General features: G+C 37.0%; 3 protein-coding genes across 3 annotated transcripts; 1 reads left to right on the plus strand and 2 right to left on the minus strand.

The window, feature by feature from the left end:
• The first annotated feature begins 3752 nt into the window (after nt 1-3752).
• LOC132139767 (endoplasmic reticulum aminopeptidase 1-like) lies at nt 3753-14407 on the plus strand. Its single transcript, XM_059548373.1, has 19 exons — nt 3753-3888; nt 4383-4898; nt 4987-5125; nt 5289-5423; nt 5543-5663; nt 9421-9575; nt 9754-9867; nt 9982-10113; nt 10185-10316; nt 10660-10743; nt 10836-10993; nt 11507-11586; nt 11796-11979; nt 12136-12292; nt 13116-13300; nt 13396-13557; nt 13635-13775; nt 13853-13934; nt 14052-14407. The coding sequence occupies exons 2-19, from the start codon at nt 4408-4410 to the stop codon at nt 14220-14222; spliced, it is 2823 nt and encodes a 940-aa protein (XP_059404356.1). The 5' UTR covers nt 3753-3888; nt 4383-4407; the 3' UTR covers nt 14223-14407.
• A 162-nt stretch (nt 14408-14569) lies between these two features.
• Nucleotides 14570-18771, minus strand: LOC132139769 (general transcription factor IIH subunit 2-like). The gene is made up of 15 exons (XM_059548375.1): nt 18590-18771; nt 18210-18287; nt 18082-18118; nt 17903-17989; nt 17763-17813; nt 17626-17680; nt 17427-17532; nt 17215-17305; nt 17045-17132; nt 16863-16970; nt 16494-16557; nt 15522-15625; nt 15336-15438; nt 15215-15254; nt 14570-15123 (listed from the first exon to the last, which is right to left on the minus strand). The coding sequence occupies exons 1-15, from the start codon at nt 18643-18645 to the stop codon at nt 15013-15015; spliced, it is 1179 nt and encodes a 392-aa protein (XP_059404358.1). The 5' UTR covers nt 18646-18771; the 3' UTR covers nt 14570-15012.
• A 338-nt stretch (nt 18772-19109) lies between these two features.
• LOC132139765 (occludin-like) lies at nt 19110-25163 on the minus strand. The gene is made up of 9 exons (XM_059548368.1): nt 25005-25163; nt 23889-23978; nt 22788-23418; nt 22415-22582; nt 21356-21462; nt 20679-20774; nt 20368-20539; nt 20031-20072; nt 19110-19868 (listed from the first exon to the last, which is right to left on the minus strand). Exons 2-9 carry the CDS (start codon nt 23930-23932, stop codon nt 19770-19772), a joined length of 1359 nt encoding a protein of 452 aa, XP_059404351.1. The 5' UTR covers nt 23933-23978; nt 25005-25163; the 3' UTR covers nt 19110-19769.
• Between the last annotated feature and the right edge of the window lie 329 nt (nt 25164-25492).

Consider the following 25492-nt stretch of genomic DNA (forward strand, 5'->3'; position numbering starts at 1 on the left):
TTATTAATATTTGACTGTCTGTTCCTGACTGCCTTTTTGCAGAATACAACCAAAGGAAGAGGTTCCCAGAGTCTGATTTTGCATCAGATTGTATATTTATAGAAAAACAGATGTTGAAATGGATTCAAGAGAAACCTACCTTTGTAGATATCACTAATTCAAAGCATCAAAACTCGATACATGTACAACTTGGTAGCAAATGTGTTTGTAACTATCATGTGCCTTAACCTTTTTTCCATGTTAGATGAAAAGTCTGTTTTATATGTTTTATCGGTCCCTAACTGCTCTTTCTCTCTCTCTGACTCCTCCCACTTTCACTCACTCTGTGTTCTCAATGTAGTCTAGACTGCTGGTGGGTTTTGCCTTCTATTGCATTGTATTATAAACTTTTAAAAGATAGAAGCGTTAAAAGGGTTTGATTATATAGTTGTTAGTGCTTTCCTAGCGCTCAAGAACAATGCCACAGTGACCGAATGTATTGTTAATTTTACTAATACCCAGAAGAGAGAATTGCTCTTGTTAAAGAAAAATACAGGTTTGTAGAGTATCACTTTGGTGTGTTTTCAATAAATCATGCCTGAAATGAGCACATTCTGTCTGTTTCTTCTCCAACCCCCCACATTCTGTCATTTTGGACCCCATTGACTTTCATTGTATGGCTAAAACAGTTGAAATGTTGTTCAAAATTTTATTTTGTGTGCCATAGAAGAAAGAAAACCATACCGATGTCCTAAGGGTGAGTAAATGATGACAGAATGTTCATTTTTGTATGAACCATACTTTAATGAGGCACTTTCGATCTTCATTTCAGGCAAATGATGCATTTACTCTAAGCGTATTCATCAGAAAAAAGGTTTTTGTTTTATAGTGCTCTAGAAATCCATTGGTAATGTTAGTCATCATAATTTAGTTCCTCCAGAAATCTCTGTTTTTTACGTGATTTAAAGACTGATACTCCCTCTGGCTGTTTAACAACTACAAGAGTGGAAATATTCATGGCAAAAACTGTCAAATACTTCTTACTTTGAGCATTATATCACATCATCCAGTGTGTGTGTGTAGCTCCTGTGTGACGATGGATAAGTGTTTATGAGCCTGATCCCAGTCTTCCTCTCAGCCTTCTCTCCTGCATCTGCCAGGACGGGGAAGGTGGGCACACATGATGACCTCGACGCCCATCACATGCCTGTGTGATGCCAGAACAGGTGTGACATCAGCACGAACAAATGGAGAGTGGTAAGGGGAATGCAGATTAATATTCATAAGGGACCAGTCATTAGTATCGGGACATTTTAATAATACTGCTTCGTGCATGAAACTCTGGGAATGCTGAGGGGTCAAGGAAAGCTCTGTCAAGCAGCATGAGCTGGTCCTTTGTTTGATGAACCTTCAGGGGTCTCTTGTGAAGACAGAAGTTATGTTTGTGCTGTCATGTACCCTATGAAGCCTACTCTATCAAATTTCTAATACCTTTAAATTATCAACATGAGCAAAACCTTGTTGAAAATTCTGTTGAACACCACATTTTACATAGCTTATTATTTTTAGCAAGTAAAATGCCTTTTAGTATAATTCTAAAACGTCCCCCTTCAGGTTGTGGTACACGTCTTTTTACTGTGAAATCCATAATGCTTGCCTGGTGACTTGTGAAACCTGCATAATGGAAAGTCATTTGAATTTAAAATAGAACTGACAAGAACTGGCAGATAGATATTAAAAGAGGGATTATAGTACATAGAGGCCCGGTTTCACAGACAGGGCTTAGACTAAGCCAGGATTAGACCATAGATCAATTAGGACATTTAAGTAATTTTTATAAACATGCTTAGAAAAAAACATTACCGATGTGCATCTTAAAACTAAAAAGGCACTGATATATTTTTAAGATCAGTCAGTGAAAGTTTATTTCAGTGGAAACAGCTCAGACTTACATTTTAGTCTAGGACTAGTCTTAAGCCCTGTCTGTGAAACCAGGGGAGAATATATTATCTCATTTGAATAGTCAAAGGTATCAGAAGCTGTGTGGTAGGCTGGGTAGATTCGTGCTCTTGTTTTGCTCTGCAAAGGGATGGATAATTGGTTCTTAATATTACCCAACTTTTTTAATTCCAAATGTTTGATTTTATCAGCACTGACCACATACCTGATCATAATAATAGGGAATGTCAATAGACGTTATTCCAAGGTAGTAAAAACAGCATAATCACTTCCTGCTCCTGTCAAGAAGCCCACGCTGAAAATACCATGAACAGTATTGAGAATTGTTACTAGTAGTATGGTATTATAATCACCTTGTTTTAAAATCCAACATCAAACCATGAGGTATATAGCGAGCATAGTTTGGTATAATCCCATCATTTTTACTGGTTCTGTTGGAAAACTGTATCCAGTTCTCTGAATTGGACTCATCAAAGCATTATGGAAGTCACATCTCAGATAAGGTAACTGATAGAGGACTTCTTCCTCACCTGTTTGGAGGCTGTAAAAATGACACTGTGCTGATGGAGAAGCAGAAGCCCTGAACGTAGCATTAGCTGTGGTGGGCAGAGAACATTTCAGCAAGTATCAAAAGAATATACACTAGAATATGATGCATTGTTAGATTTTTCTCCCACCACTCATATAGTTTTAAGAACACGGTGTTATTTCTGTTATACTCCTAGACTACTTTGTGTCACTACAACCAGCGCTACAGTCACATCTAATGGCAAAATCGTTTTTCTCTATGAATGTCATTAGGTCTCTCCTTCCTTCACCATCTTCCCCATCAGTCTGGTGATTTCCAGCATTACTTCTGTACCACTGCTGGGCTCAATGGCTCTGTTGCTCCGCTGTACCCGTGGTTCCCATAAATCACATACCTGTCTGAACAACACGCATACAAAAATACAGTTTGTAAATACAAGTGATGTGATGATTTCCTCAAAATGTATTGGTAATATAAGAAAAAGTAAAAATAAAAAGCTTTGATGTGGCTGTATTTGTTAGATCAAAAATACAGTAAAATAGTAGTTCTATTGTTACAGTTTAAAAGAGCTGTTTTCTATTCTAATATATATATATTTTTTAAATTGATATATTTCTGTGATGGCAAAGCTAAATTGTCAGCAGCCATTACTCCAGGTTTCAGTTATATAATGCCCAAAACCTGTGTATATTAAGATAACACATTTTTGTTTTGTTATTTTGCTTGTTAATATTATGAAAAATCTAACTTACCTGGCTCAACAATGCCTCAGATTACTACCACAACAATTGCTGAATATTCACGCCTGTCCAAGTGCACATTGCTGACAGACAAAATTATATATATATATATATATATATATATATATATATATATATATATATATATATATATATATATGTGTGTGTGTGTGTGTGTGTGTGTGTGTGTGTGTGTGTGTGTGTGTATGTATGTGTGTATGTGTAGGCCTATATGTATGTATGTATGTATGTGTATATATATATATATATATATATATATATATATATATATATATATATATATACATATATATAAAATGCTTATTAACATGATTTATTTCAAAATTACAGCATTTAGTACAATCTTCCTGGTGGTATTTAAGGTTCAGTTCTTCAGACTTGGGAATTGAGGGGGATCTGGCAACATGCGTCTGTTACCACTTTAAACGCAGCTTCACATAGCCTGATCGCATTTATTTTATAGTGATACAATAAATTGTCCTACAATTGTGTTTACTCCTACAGTAAGCGCAGGGCCTTTAATTTAAAAAACGACTTCCCATGATGCAAATGTTGAAAAATTATATTTTCACTTTCACATTCATTGATTCGAATGCCCCACTTAACCATAACCGGATTTTTTTTGAAGACATCAAGGATTGTAACTAAAAAACAAAGATTGTAAGTATTCTGTGATAAAAAGATAAACTTGAAATTTATCTCTAGCACGTGAAAATACGGTGCATATGACGTTTGGTTAAGCGTATAGCACGCGCAGTTCGCATCGAAGAAGGCTTTGGTTGTTGTGCAAAGAAGCCCATCGCCAAATGTAGAATAGTATTAATATTACAACCAATTTTATAGAAAAAAATATTTCCAACCCGAGATTAGACGCCTATTGCATCCGCAGTGTCCGTCCTTTTCAGTTGGATTGTTTTAATAAATCGATTTAATCGGTTCACAAATGCGGTCCTCTCAATAAAACTTACAAGAGACCAAACTGAAAGAGCCGATTGACGTAACCGTTAAATGAAACTTCTACAAGAGGCGATATGCAGTGTCATTGTTTAACACTTTCTCGGTAAATTACTTTTAAGCAAATGCGAAAACATCGTTTGCTGAGCTTATGAGTTTGTTTTGTATTATCAGAGCTAATACATGTTTCCCTTTTACAGTGTCCTCAAGTAGTACTGGGCAGCCATGCCTCGCTTTGTTCTGCTTGTGAGTCTCGTAGTTCTGCCTGTTCACCTTTGGGCTGCAGTCACTCAAGATCACGCTTCATTCCCCACATCAGTCAATGGAGAACCATTCCCATGGAACAAAATGAGACTTCCAGACACAGTATCTCCACTTCATTACCATCTTCTTATCCACCCCAACCTTACAAGTTTAGACTTTACAGGATGGGTGCAGATCCAAATTGAGGTCCATGAAAACACCAGGAATATCATACTGCACAGCAAGGATCTTCATGTCTCTAATGCAAGGTTGCTAGGTTCAGACATAGGTCAGCTACAGGCCCTGAAGGTGCTAGAGTACCCATACTTCCAGCAGATTGCACTTATATCTGATAATGCACTTCTGAAGAGGGGTCATATTTATTCAGTTGAACTGGAGTTTGCCGCCAACCTCTCTGAAAGCTTTCATGGATTTTACAAAAGCACATACCGCACCAGCAAAGGAGACATCAGGTGAGAAACTAAGTTATCACTCTAGCCAGTATCTCTCTTTTATTTTTATGTTTTTGTTTTATAAATAACAACCCCTTCACATTCACAGGGCTGTGGCCTCCACACAGTTTGAGCCGACTAGTGCCCGGGCAGCCTTTCCCTGTTTTGATGAACCTGCCTTCAAAGCAAACTTTTCCATACGGATTCGCAGAGAGGCAAAGCATATTGCCCTCTCAAACATGCCTAAGGTGCCATTACAAAATCCATAGAATCTCTATTGATCATTCCTGCAGTTTTCTGACTAAAACCTAAATAAATCATAATGCGACATGAACTATTAATCTGCTGTGTGAAGACGCCGTTTCTTCTGGTAATCCTACTGTTTTTTTTTTTTTTTTGTCTTTTCTCCAGCTGAGAACATTAGAGCTACCAGACGGCCTGTTTGAGGACCAGTTTGATGTGAGTGTAAAGATGAGCACATACCTGGTGGCCTATATTGTCTCGGACTTTGTGTCTATCAGCAAGATGAGTCAGCATGGAGTCCAGGTTAGATGATCTGTCTCATACCATTAAATCCACAAAACCTTTAAGTACTGTAAGATCCCACCTCCATCATTTATTAGCATTTTGACACTCCTCATTGCATTTTTTGAATGTGAATTCAGATTTCAGTGTATGCTGTGCCAGAGAAGATCGACCAGGCAGAGTTTGCTCTGGACGCTGCAGTGAAGCTGCTCGACTTTTATGATGACTATTTTGACATTCCGTATCCTCTACCCAAACAGGGTTAGTTCCACGTAGGCATTTCGTCTACTACTTAAAATAAAAAGGACAGATTTCTGAGATCATTAAGTTGGCTTGAAAAAGCCAACTTACTGATCTACTATTTAATCTTATTATTATTCTTCTGAGCCAAATTTTAAACACTATTTCCTCCTAGAGCTTTCAAGCTAGAACCACCAAACTCTGGTCAGACCTTCAGACTGGTCTGACTCGGGTTGCTTTATCTTTTCTAACTGATCCGGCTTATGGTTTTTGTAAACCAGACTACCAAAACCACCTTAAATCCCATAGACTTTCATTGAGGGGGTACAAACTTTTACAAAATAAGATGTATAATGTATTTAAGCTGTCTACTTCCATAGCAAACCTTAAAAACTTTCACCTGAGAATACAGCTAAAACCAGCCTAAGATGATCAGTTGTTTTGGCTAGCCACCCAAGCTGGTTTTTAAGTGGTTTTGACCACTCTCACACTGGTCTTAGCTGGGTTTTAGCCAAGCGGCAACATTCTGATCTGAAAAATGAAGCCTACCCGGAAGTGCGAAAAACTGCAATACATCGAATATCCGCCAGGGGATGGTCCCAAAAGGGAGCAAATGTCCATAGCCCCCATGTTAAAATGTCCGTTTTCACAGCATAAAGTCATGTTTTTACAAGTTGGTCCCATGGACTTTTATTGTATTTTTCGATAGCTTCCGAGTGCCTGACAACTGTGAGGGGGTGATTTTTTTTTCTAACTCGTTAATTTAGATCGTATTTAGCTATAAAATATATGACAATAAGGGTGTGGTTAACTTTGAGTGACAGCTTGATTGACAGCTGACAAGGCAGCGCCACGGAGAATGACAACAAGAAGCCCATTTTTTAATACAGTTGACATATAATACTACTGTTTCTGTATCATGAAATGTAGTTTTAAGAGGTTTTCAGGCGAGAATGTAGTTGTTTAAAGCTCAAATCTGTGGTTTATTTAAAGATTTATGAAAATTTTATCCAGTTGATCCAGCGATGACCGGGCGCTCGGCGTTCATGTACCCCGCCTGAAGCAGTCTTTCCTCGGCTAGACCTTCTAAAGTTTGCCGCCAATGCCGCGGACTCTGGCGTCTCTGCAGTGGTTAAACATGAGATATAATTCATCTTGTGTGTATATCTAATGGGCGATTTTTGTTCTCGTAAATCTATCATTTTTTCCCTGGGCAATCGTTTTGGCTGAGGGGAAGTTTCATAACTTTATAAGCTATTTAACTTTACAGATGTATGGCTAGACTAGAGCGCTGACTTTGTATGTTTAACTGAATTGTTTGCTTTATTTGTATAGCTTCTTATACCTTTTACTTATACTTTTATAATGGCTAATATTGATAAAACTGAAATTTAACAAAAAGAGACTGGGTTGAGTTTTGTCATTTTAAATTTTAATTCAACGAAGATGATCTGTAATGTTGTTTACTGCAAAATCTGTTGTTTAGTACAAATGCACATATTGCCTGGACCATAAAATGTTTAATACTTTTATATTATATTTAAAATGAAAAGAGGCAAGTTTGTGTTTTATATTTTGTTTTTTCATAAATAGGCAAACGTTATGTGTAGTTGAATATAATCAATATGCGTTGCCTGAACCACATTTGTGTGGCTATAATGTTTAAGATTTATTTTAATGAAAACGAAAATAGTTAGTATGGTGTTTTATAACATATTTCGTTGCCTAAAATATACACAGAGATAACCGAATTTGCAGAGCGAGCTGAGTGAAGCGCGCTGCATCAGAAGGTGGGCGGGGTTAGGATTTCCCAAGATTTTCCAAGATGGCGCAGCCCATACCCCCCATAAACGGCTTCAAACCCGTTCTTCAGAAAGTCTATGGGTGACGTCACAGACGCTTTGTCCATATTTTTTACAGTCTATGGTTTTAGCTGGTTTTTACTGAATCCACTAGTTTTAGCTGGTTTTGACAGGATTAGCATAGAAACATGCTTACAACATGCTAGTTACTCACTAATCAGGCTAGAAACATGCCTTTAACATGGTGGTTTTGGCCACTGTCATGCTGGCCTTATGTGGTCTTAGCTGGTTTTCTTTACTGAATAAACTGGTTTTAGCTGGTTTAGTATAGAAAAATGTTAATAACATGCTAGTTACTTGTTAATCAGACTAGAAACATACTTCTAACATGGTTTAAAGTGGTTTGGGCCACTGTCACGCTGGCCTTATGTGGTCTTAGCTGGTTTTAGCTGGTTTTCTTTAATGAATCAACTGGTTTTAGCTGGTTTAGTATAGAAAAATGAAAACAACATGCTAGTTACTCACTAATCAGGCTAGAAACATGCTTTTAACATGGTTTTAATGTGGTTTTGGCCACTGTCACGCTGGCCTTAGCTGGTTTTCTTTACTGAATTAACTGGTTTTAGCTAGATTATCATAGAAACATGTTAACAACATGTTAGTAACTTGATAATCAGGTTAGAAACATGCGTTAAACATGGTTTTAAAGTAGTTTTGGCCACTGTCACGCTGGTCTTAGCTGGTTTCTAACTGAATCAACTGTTTTTACCTGGATTAGCATAGAAACTTGCTAGTCACTTGCTAGTCATGCTAGCAACATGCTAGTCACGTGCTAGTCATGCTAGAAACATGCTAGTCACTTGCTAATCATGCTAACAAATACTAGTCACTTTGCTAATCATGCTAACAAAATGCTAGTCACTTTGTTAATCATGCTAAAAACATGCTAGAAACATGCTACAGACATGCTAGTCATGCTAGCAACATGCTAGAGACATGATAGTCATGCTAACAGCATGCTAATCACTTGCTACTTATGCTAGCTACATGCTACAGACATGCTAATCATGCTAGAAATATGCTAGCAATATGCTAATCATGCTAGAAACATGCTAGCAACATGCTAATCATGCTAGGAACATGCTAGCAACATGCTAATCATGCTAGGAACATGCTAGTAACATGCTAGCGACATGCTAATCATGCTAGAAACATGCTAGCCACATGCTAATCATGCTAGAAACATGCTAACAACATGCTAATCATGCTAGCGACATGTTAATCATGTTAGAAACATGCTAGCAACATGTTAAACATGCTAGGAACATGCTAGTAAAATGCTAACGACATGCTAGTCACTTGCTAATCATACTACAAACATGCTAGCAACATGCTAGTCACTTGCTAATTATGCTAGAAAAATGCTAGAAACATGCTAGTCACATGCTAATAATGCTAGAAACATGCTAATCATGTTAGGAACATCCTAGTAACATGCTAGCAACATACTAGAAACATGCTAGCAACTTGCTAATCATGCTAGAGACATGCTAGCCGCATGCTAATCATGATAGAAACATGGTAGCGACATGCTAATCATGCTAGAAACATGTTAGCAAAATGCTAATCATGCTAGCGACATGTTAGTCACTTGCTAATCATGCTACAAACATGCTAGTAACATACTAGTCACTTGCTAATCGTGCTACAAACATGCTAGTAACATACTAGTCACTTGCTAATCATGCTAGCAACTTTGCTAATCATGCTAATGACATGGTAGTCACTTGCTTTTAATGCTAGCAATATGTTAATCACTTTCTTTTTTAAACTTCTTAACTTTTCAAACTTTTAAATCTTTTTAAACTTTTCAAACTTTCTAAATTTTTCAAACTTTCTGGCCAGGCTTTTTCAAGCCAACTTAAAGTTTGACCACAAACTTTATTATCTAGTTATTTATACAATCTGCTTTGTAGATCTTGCTGCTATCCCAGACTTCCAGTCTGGAGCGATGGAGAACTGGGGTCTGACCACCTACCGGGAATCAGGCCTTCTTTTTGACCCACACAAGTCTTCTGCTTCTGACAAGCTGGGCATCACGATGATCATCGCTCATGAACTGGCCCATCAGGTGAACTTTTAACATCAACTGTTTGATTGTGTGTGTGTGTGTGTGTGTGTGTGTGTGTGTGTGTGTGTGTGTGTGTGTGTGTGTGTGTCTGTCGGATGTATTCTAGAAATTATTCTACTAAATGACATGTTGCTGTGGTTAATGAGTGAATTGTTCATTCTGTGTCTGTTCTTGTCAGTGGTTTGGTAACCTAGTGACCATGCAATGGTGGAATGATCTGTGGCTGAATGAAGGTTTTGCCAAGTTCATGGAGTTTGTGTCTGTTAACATCACCAATCCTGAACTGCAAGTTGTAAGTCTTTGTAAAATTGGTTGCCCTTGCTGAAGGACTGGCATTTTATTTCACTCAGCATGAGTTGGATGATAGTCTGTGCTAATATGAAGCCCAATCATCTTTGTGCCTCAGGAGGATTATTTCTTGGGGAAGTGTTTCGAGGCGATGGAGGTAGACTCCTTAAGCTCCTCTCACCCAGTGTCCACACCGGTGGAGAACCCTGCTCAGATACAGGAAATGTTTGATGACGTTTCCTATGACAAGGTGCATAATTAAACTTTGGAATGTTTTCCTGTGCGAGATGTTTTTCTTGCTATTGAAACTTGTTGTTTCAGGGGGCTTGTATTCTGAACATGCTGAGAGAGTTTCTGACCCCAGATGACTTCAAATTGGGCATTGTGAGATACCTAAAACGCTACAGTTACCAGAATACGGTCAATAGTAACCTGTGGGAAAGTCTGACCAATGTGAGTGCAAACTACATGTGTGATTCAGATGCATTAAACTGTGTAGGATTTCTTATTCATTATGTGCGGTCACAGTTGTACAGCAAATTTTCAAGGGCAAAATCCAGTCATTTCAACAGGAATCCATACAACCTACATTGGTTAAGCTAATATTCCACATTGATCAACAAAAAGCTGCTTGTTTTATAAAATACTTCTTTGTGAGCTGTGCTTCTTACTACACTATTGACAGTGGACCTTTTTTGCCTGCAAAATTTCACAGAAAGTTTGCTGATGTGATGGTATCTTAAGCGTACCAGATCAAAATGTCTCATGATGTAGTAAGTGTGTCTCTTTGTTATAGGTGTGTGACTCTGATGGGCTGGATGAGGGCAGACTGAAGGGTGATGAATCTTGCCGGCGCACGGTCTCACACTCTGGAGCTTCTGTGAGTTACTCTGTTAAATCATTAAGCTGAACTCTCTTTACCCTGTTTTTACCTGGTGTTGAGATGTATTTCTGTGATATTGTATCTCTTAGAAATGGCACTCTGAGGATGAGCTGGATATTAAGGCTATGATGGAGACATGGACATTGCAGGAGGGCTTTCCACTCATTACGGTGGAGGTCAGAGGTCGTGAAGTCAGACTAAGTCAAGAGCGTTACCTCAAGAGTGATGACCTCTCACAAACATCTAGGTTCATTATTAATATCAAAGATCTACATTTTCTGTTATTAAAGCCTGTTTATACAGTTTATATGATTTATTTAGGGTTTATGCTTTTGAAAAGTATTGCCAGTCCAAATAAGACATCAACCTCTTGACGTGGAATGTTTTCTTGCTGAACAGTGGGGCAGCAGTGAATAATACATACCATGAACAAGATGAATTATCAATGCATAAATTCAAGTTTCTCAATTCTTGACATGGTTTTCCATGCATCATTTTTTTTTAAATTAGATCCACAGAGATAAATAATGACTAACAAATGTCTCTGTCGTACAGGAGATGCATTTTGCCAGTGGTCACTGTCACTCATGTTACCACAAATTGTGAACTCTGAAATTAGTTTGTCACAGCAAGTCGCTCTGTGTACACATGGGACTTTATACAGATTTATTGAATTACTTTCTTACTCTTAATTTTCCTTTTTAACACTTGTCTGTGAGTTTGGCTAAATCTTTGATTCCTGATCTTTTGCTGCTTACAGCTTTCTGTGGCACGTTCCATTGACTTACATTACCAGCGGCTCAACCACAGTGCACCGCTTCCTGCTTAAAACTAAAACAGGTATTTGTTTTATTAGATTTTTTTTGTAATATTATGAATTTTGTGCTAATATTATTTAATAATGTTATATAATAAATTGTTTTTTGTAATAATTTAATGACATTAAGTTTTTAAAATGTCAAATGTTTAGAGAGATATGACTAAACGGCACAAGGTCTGAAGCACTGTAGCACTGATTTCTAACAGATTTGTTGTATTTCTCATGATAGACGTGTTGTATCTGCCAGAGGAGGTGGAATGGATCAAGTTTAATGTGGACATGAGTGGATATTACATTGTGCACTATGAGGGTTCTGGCTGGGATGACCTCATCATGCTACTCAAACACAATCACACGGCGCTCAGCAGCAATGACCGGGCCAGCCTCATCAACAACGCCTTCCAGCTGGTCAGGTCAGTCCTCAGTCATCTGCGTATGTGCTTTTATTAATCTGTGGGAAGAAAATGTATTAAGAGTCAGACATGTGAATCTGAAGTACTGCAGATCATTCCATAAACATCATGCCCTGTTTGATTTAAAAACATCCTGCCTCCGTGTGTTCTGGACAGTGTTGGGAAGCTTCCCCTGGATAAGGCTTTAGACCTGACCCTGTATCTAAGCAAAGAAACTGAGATTATGCCAGTGACACAGGGCTTCAGTGAGCTTGTGCCTCTGTACAAACTGATGGAGAAGAGAGACATGGTGGAGCTGGAGAATCAGATGAAGGTCAGTGAGTGATCATTTATATTTCACCTCAATTCATTCAGTCTGCAATTCTGATAATAAAACAAAAATACATTAAAACAGTAATATTGTGAACTATTTTTACAATTTAAAATAACTGTTTTCTGTTTTAATATATTATAATTTAATATTTCTTCAGTGCTCCATAATCCTTCTGAAAGCATTCTAATATCCTGATTTGGTGCACATGAAAGATTTCTTATTAATGTTATATATTTTACCGTCACCTTTTTTCCCTCCCAATTCAATGCATTAGAAGTATTAATTTCTAAAAAGAAAAATAAATCTTACTGACCCCAAACGAACAGTAGTGTAAATAATCAAATTTGGTAAAAAAAAAAAAAAAAAAAAAAAAAAAAAAAACAATTCCCATGTTCATGGAAAATCACAAAAGTTCCACAAAAAAATGATTACAGGCCTAGAATAATTCTAGAAGTTAAATGACTCTTTTATAATGTTGTGGAACTTTTGAACTGAATATAGAATTTTCTAGTCATGCTAATTTGTAATATATTTAATATTAGGTATAAAATTGGTCTTTGTATCATGTGTAGTCATAGCCTCCGAAAAAGTCAAGGAAATGTGTTGTTTTGAAATGTGTAAAAGGCCTTATTTGTTGGTTAATAAAAAAAAAGTATTTTCTTGCTTGTTTTATTCTTTTTAAAAGTTTATCAACCATTTATTGTCACAATTATCATAATCACAATTATCATTGTGAATGAAATGAGTGGTATAAATAAACTGGCCATGCCTTCTTCCCTGCTGTAGATGTATAACAAATGTTGATTGTCTCGCTGTGGTCCAGGGCTACATACTGCAGCTGTTCAGGAAGCTCATCGACCAGCAGTTGTGGACTGATGATGGCTCTGTGTCTCAGAGGATGCTGCGCAGCTACCTCCTCATGTTTGGCTGTGTGCGGGGTCATCCTCCCTGTGTCAGCACCGCTACACAGCTCTTCAACCAGTGGAGGGACTCAGATGGCAATATGAGGTTAGTGGTCATCGTTTTCTTTTTCCTTTCCTAATGAATGAATCGGTAAAGAAAAATACATTATTTCTGACCTTTTTTGTCTTTCCATCCTCTAGTCTTCCCAATGACGTGACTATGGCTGTGTTTTCTGTTGGCGCCCGGACTGAGGATGGCTGGGAATTCCTGTTTGAGAAGTACAAGGAGTCCATGTATGTCTCGATGAAGAGCAGGATAAAGATGGCCCTCACGACCAGCCCTCTCGATCACAAGCTAAAATGGTGAGACATTCAGATAAACCTCAGTTGAAGAAAATAAGTAGCATCACTAATGTCATCTTTTTTTTTCCTTGTGTCAGGATGATGGAGCAGAGTCTGCTGGGAGAGGTGATGAAGACTCAGGATCTTCCATATGTTGTGACTTCAGTCAGCAAAAATCCTAAGGCTTACAAACACGCATGGGACTTTTTAAAAGCTAACTGGGATGCTCTAATAAAGAAGTGAGATGCTGATTTAATTAGACACACAATAGTGGTATGTTGTGAGGCCTTTAATGACTACAAACTTTTGTTCATAGGTTTGATCTTGGCTCACACTCTGTTGCACACATGGTGGTAGGAGTGACCAACCAGTATTCCACCAGAGAAATGCTAGCTGAGGTAGGTATTTCCTTTTAACCAAACAATTAATTGGGAGCTTTCATCACTTGGTCTCGACCAAAACCATGTCTGATCCTGTAATCAGAAAAAATAGAGCTTGTTTCTCTGCTCTGTCAGGTTCGTAATTTCTTCAGTTCCTTGCGGGCTGAGACTGGAGCAGACCAGAGATGTATTCAGCAAGCCCTGGAGAACATTGAAGAGAACATTCGCTGGATGGACAAGAACCTCCCCTTACTGAAGGCCTGGCTGCACAGACACCATGAGCAGCACAAAAATACAGAGCTGTGAAGCACTGCTACTGAAAAAGTCATTGCTGTATACATTTTATTTTGCAATTTAAAATGATGCATGAATGTTGATGAGAACATTGATGTGCTAAAGTGTGTGAAATAACTGATTCTGAATTTGTGAATATAGGGTGAATATTTTTGAATAGCTGTACCATTTCTTATAAAGGTATGATTTAACATTTCCGTCTGTCTCCAACTTTAGTATTGAAATTAAGGATTTGATTACTTCTGTAATATCTTTTTTGTCATACATAGTCTAGAAAGCATAAATTATACTGCAACACAGCTTATTTTCTAGCATTCAGTTCTACAATTTGCAAAAACAAGTCACGCATGTCAGTACAGTTTTAAATTAAGTTTTAATTTGTTTAAAAAGTTCATCTAAACAACTAGTTATGCACAAGTTTGTTTTTGAGTCATTGAGTACATTAACATGGCATGTAGGGTACAAAATATAGGAACAGCTGTCATGTTAACACTATTACAACTCTGTGGCTTTAATGGAAACTGGAAAACAGCACAAAAGTGTTTTTCTGTTGCTGGTTTCATTTGGTCCAGTGAGACACTTTTCCCCATAGGGGGCGCCCTTTTATACGGTTACAGCTCAAGCACAACTGATGCAAGAAAGCCAAAATAAAATCATGCCAAAAACTGACAAAGATTGGGCTGTCATTACTTTAACCCTCAATAATCAGTGAGAATCTAAATCGGTGGTTGAGGACTTCCCCTTTTTTCTTTTGAATCTCAGTTTCAAGTTCACAGATGTCTTGTAGAAAGGCAATCTTACATCAGGATGTCCTGTCAGTCTGCATACAGCCAGGACAGCAGTGCAATGTGTCATGGATGAAGAGATCACACTCCACACAGAACACTTTTTTACATGCTAGACAAGTAAATATCTGCAGAGAGGAGAAAACAAAGAGATTAAATGCCATTGGAAATAAGCCTATTAATGTTCCTTTTCAAAAGATTTAGAATTGGAAAACCTACACTTTTGTCTTTCAACTCTCCTTGGCAAGCCTCACAGAACCTGAAAAGCCATAGATTAAGTCTATTAAGCTGAAATGAGACTGATAGAGGAGAGTTTTCACATAATGAGAGTGAAGCTCACCTCTCCCCCTTATACTCCTCTAGTGGGGTCTCCTGGAAGGCCTCCAGGGGGAAGAGGTGATGGAAGGAACGGGCCAGGTGAGGAGCGGAAACTAAAGTCAGACCTATACCAGAGAGAAGACACAAACTGTGAAAACTGAACACATTAACGCTCTCTGAAAATTAATGTATGATTTCAAGAACATACCACACGCTTTACACTCCACTGGCAGCTCAGTGTATTTGGCTCTACACTGTGGGCAGTAGTAGCCACCAAGAGTGAGTCCTGGCTCACCAGTGCTGTCTAGGTGCCTTAAATATATTAGAAAATGAACTATAATTACAAGAATAAATTACATTTTAAAATATATTCAAATAGACCTTTTTTAAAATGCTATAATATTTCATAATATAACACTTATTTTAATCAATTAATTGCATCATTGGTGAACATAAGAGACTTCTTTCAAAAACATTTTTTGTATATAAACAGGATATACAGGTGCTGGTCATATAATTAGAATATCATCAAAAAGTTGATTTATTTCACTAATTCCATTCAAAAAGTGAAACTTGTATATTATATTCATTCATTACACACAGACTGATACAAAGAAATTATTTTTAGAAATCTTGGCCGACTGAAAAGTATGAACATGAAAAGAATGAGCATGTACAGCACTCAATACTTATTTGGGGCTCCTTTTGCCTGAATTACTACAGCAGTGTGGCGTGGCATGGAGTCGATCAGTCTGTGGCACTGCTCAGGTGTTATGAGAGCCCAGGTTGCTCTGATAGTGGTCTTCAGCTCTTCTGCATTCTTGGGTTTGGCATATCGCATCTTCCTCTTCAAAATACACCATTGATTTTCTATGGGGTTAAGGTCAGGTGAGTTTGCTGACCAATTAAGAACAGGGATACCATGGTCCTTAAACCAGGTACTGATAACTTTGCCACTGTGTGCAGGTGCCAAGTCCTGTTAGAAAATGAAATCTGCATCTCCATAAAGTTGGTCAGCAGCAACTTTTTGATGATATTCTAATTATATGACCAGCACCTGTATGTGCGTATATATATACATTACCTATATAGTGTACAATTTGAGTGTAAAATATACTTAATTTTTAGATTTAATATTATTAAACTGTGGTAAAGTTCGTAAGATTTAAACTGTACTCACGCCATGCTGAACGAGGGTTTGGCATCCTGATCAGACATGGAGGCTAAGACATGCTGAGGGAAACCTGAGCAAATTATTACACACAATAAAGATATTGTAGAAAATTACATTTGAAATATTGTACCTTGCACTAATACAAACTTTCCCAGACTGATCCTTGACTGCTTCACATTTACGGAGCAGTGAAGACACAACATTAAACACACAAATTAAAATGACAAACAGCAGAGCATTCACAGTTCTACAAATTTCTTGTATACTTTGGCTAATTTTTAACTAAGCTTTCAGCTACCAGTAATAAGTGTTGCACTTGCATCATTTTACCCAATTTAAATTGTGTAAATGTGGTGAAAATGACTGTGTGATTACCCATGCGTATGAGGGAGCACTCTGAAGAGGAGCTGGCAGGAGGCGGCTTCACATGCAGCATCAGCAGCTCTTTAAAATGAATCTCATCCAATATCACATTGTAGGATCCTATTGGGCCCAACATAATTAGAAAACATAAGTAAAAATAAATTATGGAACCATGTTAAGATACGACTACCGACCTCCAGTTTCTCTTGTGAGAATGGTGCACACTCGAACCTCTGCTGACAGGCCTATCACAGACACTCTGATCTTCAAAGCATTCAGAGTCTATTGGTATATTAAAAAGATGATCACAAAGAAGTCGATGTTCATCAAACATTACAGTATGCAGCCATTTATTCAAACTCACTTTGATAAGCTCATAGATGTTGGCTGGGTCACAGGTAGTAAGACTGCTGAAAATAACCAGGATCTCTTTGCTTGTATGAGCAGGCATGTGTCTGCATGAAAACAGAAATATGGTTACTGGTGAGTACAAATCCAGTGCTACTACTAAACTGTAAGCATCACTGCTGCATTTCAATTCCAGATGAAAGCGCTACACGCTGAATTGTGCCTTACTTCAGAGTCTGCATAGCCATGTTGAGAGAGTTGTAGAGAGATGGTTCACCAACACATGTGGCGTCCACCGCTTTCTTCAGGGCTGCTATATGCTTCTTAGGGTTCCCTGGTAAAAGTAAAATACCGGTAATGTCACGTGATGATGATAATGACAAAGAAAACTTCTCAAAACATGTAAACATAATACTAATGCATCAACCTGCAAGATCAGTAAGCTTCTCCGCCCTCTTGTTCTTGGTGGTAATGATCCCAATCTGTGACAATACGGTACTGTTAACAGCAGAAGCTGCACACATAGTGAACACTCACAGACGGATACAGAGTCAAGTGCATTACCTGACTGATTGGATTCTGGTCAAAGTATTCCTCCACAAAAAACTCCATCAGCTAAAGGATGCAAAATGAAAGATCAGTTTTGACACCTTTTCATACAATGTTAGGCTACTATATGCCACTATAGATGCAGTGCTACTAACCTTCAAGGTTGAGGTCAGCCTGTTGGGCTTCAGGTCTTGATCTTCCATTGATCTAGATGAGTCAATGATCACAAAGAGATGCCGCATCTAGTTTAGTGGGATTTATATGCATGGTTATGATCAGTCTTCAATAACGAGAAATAATGCTAAACTATGGAGGACAGTAAAATGCATCTCACCATCCCAAGCCGAACTTGTCCATGACCCTCAAACACTCTGTAATGTGACCGAGAGACTGCAAGTGAATCTCAAAGCAATATGCAATCAGCTCAAACTGATTTTTAATATTTGCATTTGAGTGCTGTACCTTTTCCTCTTTGCCTGGAAAAGAATGTCCTCCACAGTAGCTTTGAGGGATCCAGATTCATCCTCCTTCAGCACCTCCCTGAGAGAGACATATGTCAACAGCTCATTATAGTGTATGTGTTCTCATGTACTTTAGCAAATATCAGTCTTGTGATGCGCCTTATTGTTTAGCCATAGTTACAGGTCATAGTTCGAGCTCTTGGAACCTTAAAATTATTGAAATGACGATATAAATATTTTTTTAAATATATTTTATTAAAAATAAGCATTTTAAATGTCTGAGGTAAATAAATAATGAGGGGGGGTAATTGAAAATAATATTTTTTAATTTAACACGCACACGAGTTAGAGTAACGTTAGGCATAAAGCTCAACTTCTCACCATGTTCGTTCGTATCCGCCTTCCCAGCGTTTTGCTCTCTCTGGTTCTTCATCCATGATTTATAATTTTAACAGTGTGTAAGCTTTCTTTAGGGGGAACGTTATTCAGTTATTCCATTCGTCAGAAAGGTGTTACTCTCAAGCTGTTTCAACAGTTATACATTCAGTCTCCTAGCAGAGACTCTCTTATACGTTGTATAGATTTTCAAAATTAACCTTATAATAACAGCAAACACAGGAAAATGTCTATAAACTCGACTTTTGAGTTAACGACATATTAATATATAACTTACGCAGCAGACTATAAAAACAACCGTTATTTACTTTCGTGCAACCCTTGTCCGTCGACTCGTGATGTTCCACCGGTACAAAATGCGAACAATAGTTCCGAGTTGTGGGAGGACCGACGTGTTCCATGTATGGATCCATAAAACATAAGCTTATGATTATCTTTTAGTTGCCCGGTTTAATTAATTTAATTAATTAATTAATTAATTAAAATGAATATATACAAAGAAATGTATAAATTGAGTAGCTTTATTTTACTATGTACAAAAATACAAGCAAGAAATGTAATGTACAGTCAACACAGTTAGCCTGCCACATTAAAACTGTTCAACGACACATTCTTTATAGATTTGATATAATTGTCTGAAAGAGCCATTATATAAATGATATATTTGTAATTGAACTCACACCGATTCTAAGTGTTTAATTTATTTTAACAACAACAACAAAATAGATTGCTATTCTGGTGACAGATTGATCAAGAAGTTAAAAAAAAATTTGAAGGTTAAAAAAAATACAGTAAGACATCATTATAACAAACAACATTAGAATCTCTTTGCTTGGAGATCCCTTAAAATACAACAAAAAGTGGCCACAGTCTTGCTCAGTTTTAAGATACACAATCATTGACTTGACTAAATGTCTGCAGCAAAAGATAAAAAGAGACTTAATTTAGCTTTAAAAAATAAAACAAAATACTTCATTGATACCACAATATTTAGATCAAGCTTAGTTTGGCTCAAAAGCAAAACTCTGTCATACAGCTGCCATACAGTTCTTGGCAATAATACAGTGATGCAGATTTTTAATACAGAAATACAGATACAGTAATGTCCTGAGAAAAACCCGACATGTGACATAAAATACCCTCCTGAGTTTCCATTGCCAGGTTTTTATTGTCTGTGGTCATAGTCGCTGACTCTTGTTTTGATAAAGGACAGTTTCGTCTTCAGCTGTTTACATCTTTTCCTTTTCATCTGATAGTCTGCAGTCTGTGAGAAAGGAAACAGGTCAGCATTTAGATTTGTATCTATAAACATATATCATATTTTTCACTACTATAAACACAGTTATTTTTAGCAGCTGTGACTAATTATGCAATTCATGATATTCTAGTCTAAATGTTTTAAAAAGAGGACACTAAAATAATTTACCTTCTTCAAACTTTTGAGCCTGTTGTATACATTCATGGCATCCTTTTTAGGGAATAAAAGTGAGTAACATATTAATGTAACATATTTTAATAACAATAATAATAATAATTTATAAAAACAGATAAAGATATAATGTTAAATGAATGCTTAATATTGTTAAAGAAGAGCGTTTTTTAAGTTGGAAGAGATACTGTGAGATTAAGTAACCTTACACCACCCATAAACTGAAACATGTTAATTTTTGTGACAGACAGGCAGAGTTCAAAATATTAAGAGTCAGAAGATAGAAAGAGATCCAACCTTTAGAAGAGCAGTTTTCATTTTATAGATAACATACCATGAACTGTGGGCTGCCTTCCTGTGAGCGGTCCATCTCTCGATCTGCTTCTGCCAAGCCCTGATTAATATCATCTAGCTCAGCCTGAAGACGCTTGTACTCCATGTGGTCTCGGTCAAACTCTCTCTTGTACTCAAGCCTCTCCTTCTCATTAATGATGGGAGGATACTCACTGAGAGCATGGCAGCACAGAATAGAGGTAAAGGGAGAAATATGGTAAGAGTGATACTGATTGCATAAAGTAACAAATGCTGAGAATTTTTGAAAAACGTGATCCAAAACGAACAACTAATTCAAAAGATTTTCCTCACCTTTCATATCCAGTGTCCACCTCATCTCCAGACTCAGGCTCATAGTCTCTCAGTTTGCCCTTCATTCCACTTAAAGAGCTTGTCAAGTCAGAGCCCCTTTTGATAAAAATAAATAAATAACACCAATAGAAATGTTGTTAATAACTTGGCTGTGATATTATTACAATTTTGATTGTGAATGACAGAGTAAGAATAGCTTTGTGATTACAATAGTTACAGTCAGTTCACATAATCAGTTTGTGAAACTGGTTATTCGTGTTCATGACAAAACAAAATCCACCACGTCCTATTGATACATGGACACGATTTCCTGGATTCCTTCATTCTGTGGCACCTAGTCTAGTGACAGACTACTATTGAGCAGGCCAATCATTTTGAGCCGGTCTGTTCTTGCTTGGCTGATTAACAATGGTGTTCATTCTGCTTGCGGCGTGACTTTGTTTACAGTTTTAATTCGCTATTATTAATGCAGATGTTTTCATTTTAACCATTATTTAAAAAATAATAACAAAAAGTAAACCACTACTAATGTAGTTCATATCTATAATAACCAATCATATTCTAAAACAGCAAAGCCCTATCAATGCAAAATCACTGAACAAAGTCTACAGTAATATGAAAATATTTTTCTACGCATTTGTTTTTGCAACAAAATTACAAGTACTGATATGACGTACCTTGGAAGGTAAATTGGCTTCTGGCTGTGAACCATTGGCTGTGCAACACTAAATCGGTCATTGTGGTCATTGACAAAAGCCTCTGGGTCTCCAGACACATTATTTACCTGAAGAAAAAGAAATAACGTCATATTTAGCCATTTTATACAAATAAATAAATAAATAACTTTAAGACATTCTAGTTTGGAAACATAATGTGCATTTAATGATAAATTGATACACTGAAACCTGTTTACTCTGGGTACAAGTATGGTTAGTAGCAATCTTAACATTCCATTCTGAGTGTTTTTTAATAATACCCCACCCCTCCATATAGCCTCAAAATATTTTCACCGGTCATGTGGTAGTCTGTAATTCCTGTAAGTGTTGTTGTAGGCTCCTTTTACTTTAGCTTCTCTGTTTCCCCAATGCACCCAGCCTTCTTTTTGTATGGTAAATAGTCTGGCCAAACATTAAAGCCAGGCAAAACCGGTTCCACCACTTCCAAAAATACCATCAGGACATAAAGTACAAAACTACCACTGCTCACCTGGTGACAAACCATGTAGGAACAAAGCCAATGGATTGACCTAAAAACACTAAGATGGGAATCTAACAGTTGCCACCAACCATTTGATAAACTTTTAAGTCACAATCAAGTGTTCAATCATGTATTTCATCATGGAATTTTGTACCAAAATCATGCTTCACATCAAGTGAAAGTGCCTAAGAGAACACGCCCAGAAACTAGACATAAAAACACCTCTTCGTAGAAACATTTCTCTGAAACTTCTCTTCGTGGAAGAGTCTTATAATTGCAATACTAGTCCAATGATACTGCTCAAAACAGTGGACCAATTATAGGCACCACATAGCAACTCTTGAAAATAAAACAATATGCATCAAGAAGCATTTTAGGGTATAAATATGTAATAGAAGTGCAACCTAAGTGCTACAAAAACTATTAAATTTAATGACCTCATAAATCCACGCATAGTACTGAATGAAGAAAAACAGAGAACTAACATGAACAGTATATGAATCTTATATTTTGAGGAATTTGCTGGTGAAAACTCTCACCCATTCTCCGATGCCTCTAGATGTGAGACCGCTGTTGATGGTCTTCACATCATACCACAGAACACGCTCTCTGCCGTATCTCCTGATCTGCCCTCGGGTCTTCACAGCGAATACAAGTAAGATGATCAATCCGACCACAACCAGAACCCCAAGAACAACAGCAATGACCTTGTAATGATGAGAAAAAAAGAAATAATACTTTAAAAACCGTAATGAACAACACAATACAGAACTGGTTTCTGTATTTGCATGAATCTCTAATAGCATTTCTACACAACTGAAACATTTTAAGTTGTGTCAGATAATAGCCAGCCTGAAGTGAACAAATGTTTTTATGAAGATGGCCTGCTCCCTGTCAGGAGCACATGCTCACCTCTTCAGGCTCCATTACACAGTAGTGGTATAAATATTGATTGAGAAAGATCCCAGAGGCCTGATCTTGGTTCTTATATTGTGCACACATTTGCAACATTTGAGTATACATCATGGATCCAGATGTCTGAGCAGTGGGGTTAACAGCGACCAGGTACACAATGGTGGCGATGAACATTAGTACAGCCAGGATGGCACTAATAATGATGGAGGCCAGGTAGAATGTGGGAGACTGTGCAGCGTTCTGTCTCGACACTGCCAGGATGAAGATGATGAGCACAGCAATAAAGGTGATTGCAGCGATCGCGATGATGAAGCCCTTGCCTGATTTCGGATCCATGTATGTGCCGCCTCCGACACTCCCACTTCCTCCATATCCACCACTCCCACTACCGCCAGACGTTCCACCGCTTCCATAGCCTCCATAGCCCATCCCAAGACCCCCAAGGCCCATTGCGCTGGCATCATAGTCCCATGCCAGTGTGGAGGCTATGCAGGCGAACATAGCAACACACAAAATGATGATGATGATGCACAAAATCTTCATGACACCTGGGGGTGATGTCCAGCGGTAAAAGTGAAGCATTTCATCAGGGTGGTAAGAAGCTGTGCGATGGGTGGATCGGTGATGACTGAAATGACAGTGTGAGATAATATGGATGAGTAAAAGAAAAACTATTAACTAATTATGTTTTAAAACTACTCAGATCCAGGAGTTATTATAGTTAAGTAAAACAAAATTTTAAACCATAAAAACAATTCAAATAAATTTTAACTAAATTAAATTAAAATAAAACAATATCTCAAACTTATTTTCTCTCATATAGTTTCAAAGGCAACATTTAAGTTTAATTCGAAGTACTAAAATAACTACAACTAAATCAACTAAAAAATTACAACGCTCTCTCTTTCTCTCTATATATATATCTATATAATTAAAAATGACAAAACACAACAAATTGAACTTTAATTAAAATTAAAGTGAAAACAGAAAAAAACAGATCATAACACCATCAGAACGAGGCAGTAAGGATTCAGTGAAGAACACTTGCCTGTACTGACAAAGGATAATTACATATATATTCTCTAATATGCAACTTACTGTCTGCCACCAGATGCATGAGGATGACTTGATTTTTTCGGCATGATGCTAGCCTCCTGGAAAAACTTCACAGGGATGTCTGATTGAAATCTAATGTAAGAATGAATAAATATAATTGATGAATCACTACAATATGATGAATTAATGCACTGTTGTTAATCCACATACAAAGATTCAAATTTAGATACAAAGTGGCTTTTTATATTACAGTTATTAATGAGTCTGCAATCAGAATATGATTCTTTATTATATATATATAATTGTAAAAAACCGACCAAGGTGTGTTGTGCTGTAACACCATATAGCCAATAAGATAAAGTCATATGATTTCGGAAGTGACAATGTAAGTCTCCTTTTAAAAATGAGAGTCTTTTGATTACTGTAATTATACATTAATTTCATATATTTATTTAATTTTTATAAAAAAAAAATATGGCTGATCAGAGATTGTTATGCTGTTTTAATATACTTGGACTATAATTTAGATCATTTTGCTGTAATTGTGAGATTTTGTAAGTTGTTAGTCTGTGTTTTATGAATTTCCATATTTGTTTTAAATTATGTTTACTGGTTTAAATTTATCCAATTACAATTAAAGCTAGGCTACCTCACAGCCTGGTAGTAGTAGGTTTAGCAAAACCCTCTTAATATCATTTGAATTTATTATCTTTGTGTAGGGATATGTTGCAGATTTCAAACATGTTTCAATTTGTAGCAAAGAAATATGAGAATATTATATCAGCGTTTGAGATCAAGTAAAAAAAAAAAATCCATTCAGTTGGATTAAGTGATTAAATATCCTCAGAATCAGTACACCTACACCTGGAAAATTACATAAATAACCACATTACGGAGAAAAATCATGCTTCTCAAAGAACACAAAGACGATTAGCTTACAACTATTTAATTATATATATATATATATATATATATATATATATATATATATATATATATATATATATATATACACATTTTTTTTTTATTATTAGTTCCGCGCAACATAGGCGTATTAGTCAACACGACAATCGACAACATGAAATAGAACATGCTACAGTATTCAGCTGGGAATATTTAAAAACAAACTAGAAAATAGAAAATAAATTAATCACTCACCCTCTTCCTTACAAAAGCTGTCAAAGCTGGTAAATATTTTGTAACACTTCCTCTCTTCTTATAGAAGTATTTGACAGGCCTCCCAAGACGTTCAGGCTTCAGGAAACGCTCACTAAATACTGAGAAAGCTTTCATAGATCAGCTGCCTCTCACAGGACACATCAGTGAAACCAGCCTCCCCCATCCTCACCTGCACAGGTGCAGCCCCGCCCTGAACGTGCGCGCGCTGAGCGGACACTTCTGATGCAATAGGAGCGACTTTCAGAATACATTGTCTGTAAATTAAAAATAAAAAAATTGTTATTATTTAAATCTAGCTACTTTTCAGGCTAGGGCCATTTTATGTTAAATTTATACTAGTAAACAATCAGACAATTTCTGAAAAAAAAAAAAAAAACTTTTATATTCTATCTCATATGCGCATGAGATGCAAGTAATGTATAAGACCAATGGATATTCTGCTTGCCCAAATCATGAACGTGTAATCT

Source organism: Carassius carassius, chromosome 4 (genome assembly GCF_963082965.1).
Source record: "Carassius carassius chromosome 4, fCarCar2.1, whole genome shotgun sequence".
Taxonomy (NCBI): domain Eukaryota; kingdom Metazoa; phylum Chordata; class Actinopteri; order Cypriniformes; family Cyprinidae; genus Carassius; species Carassius carassius.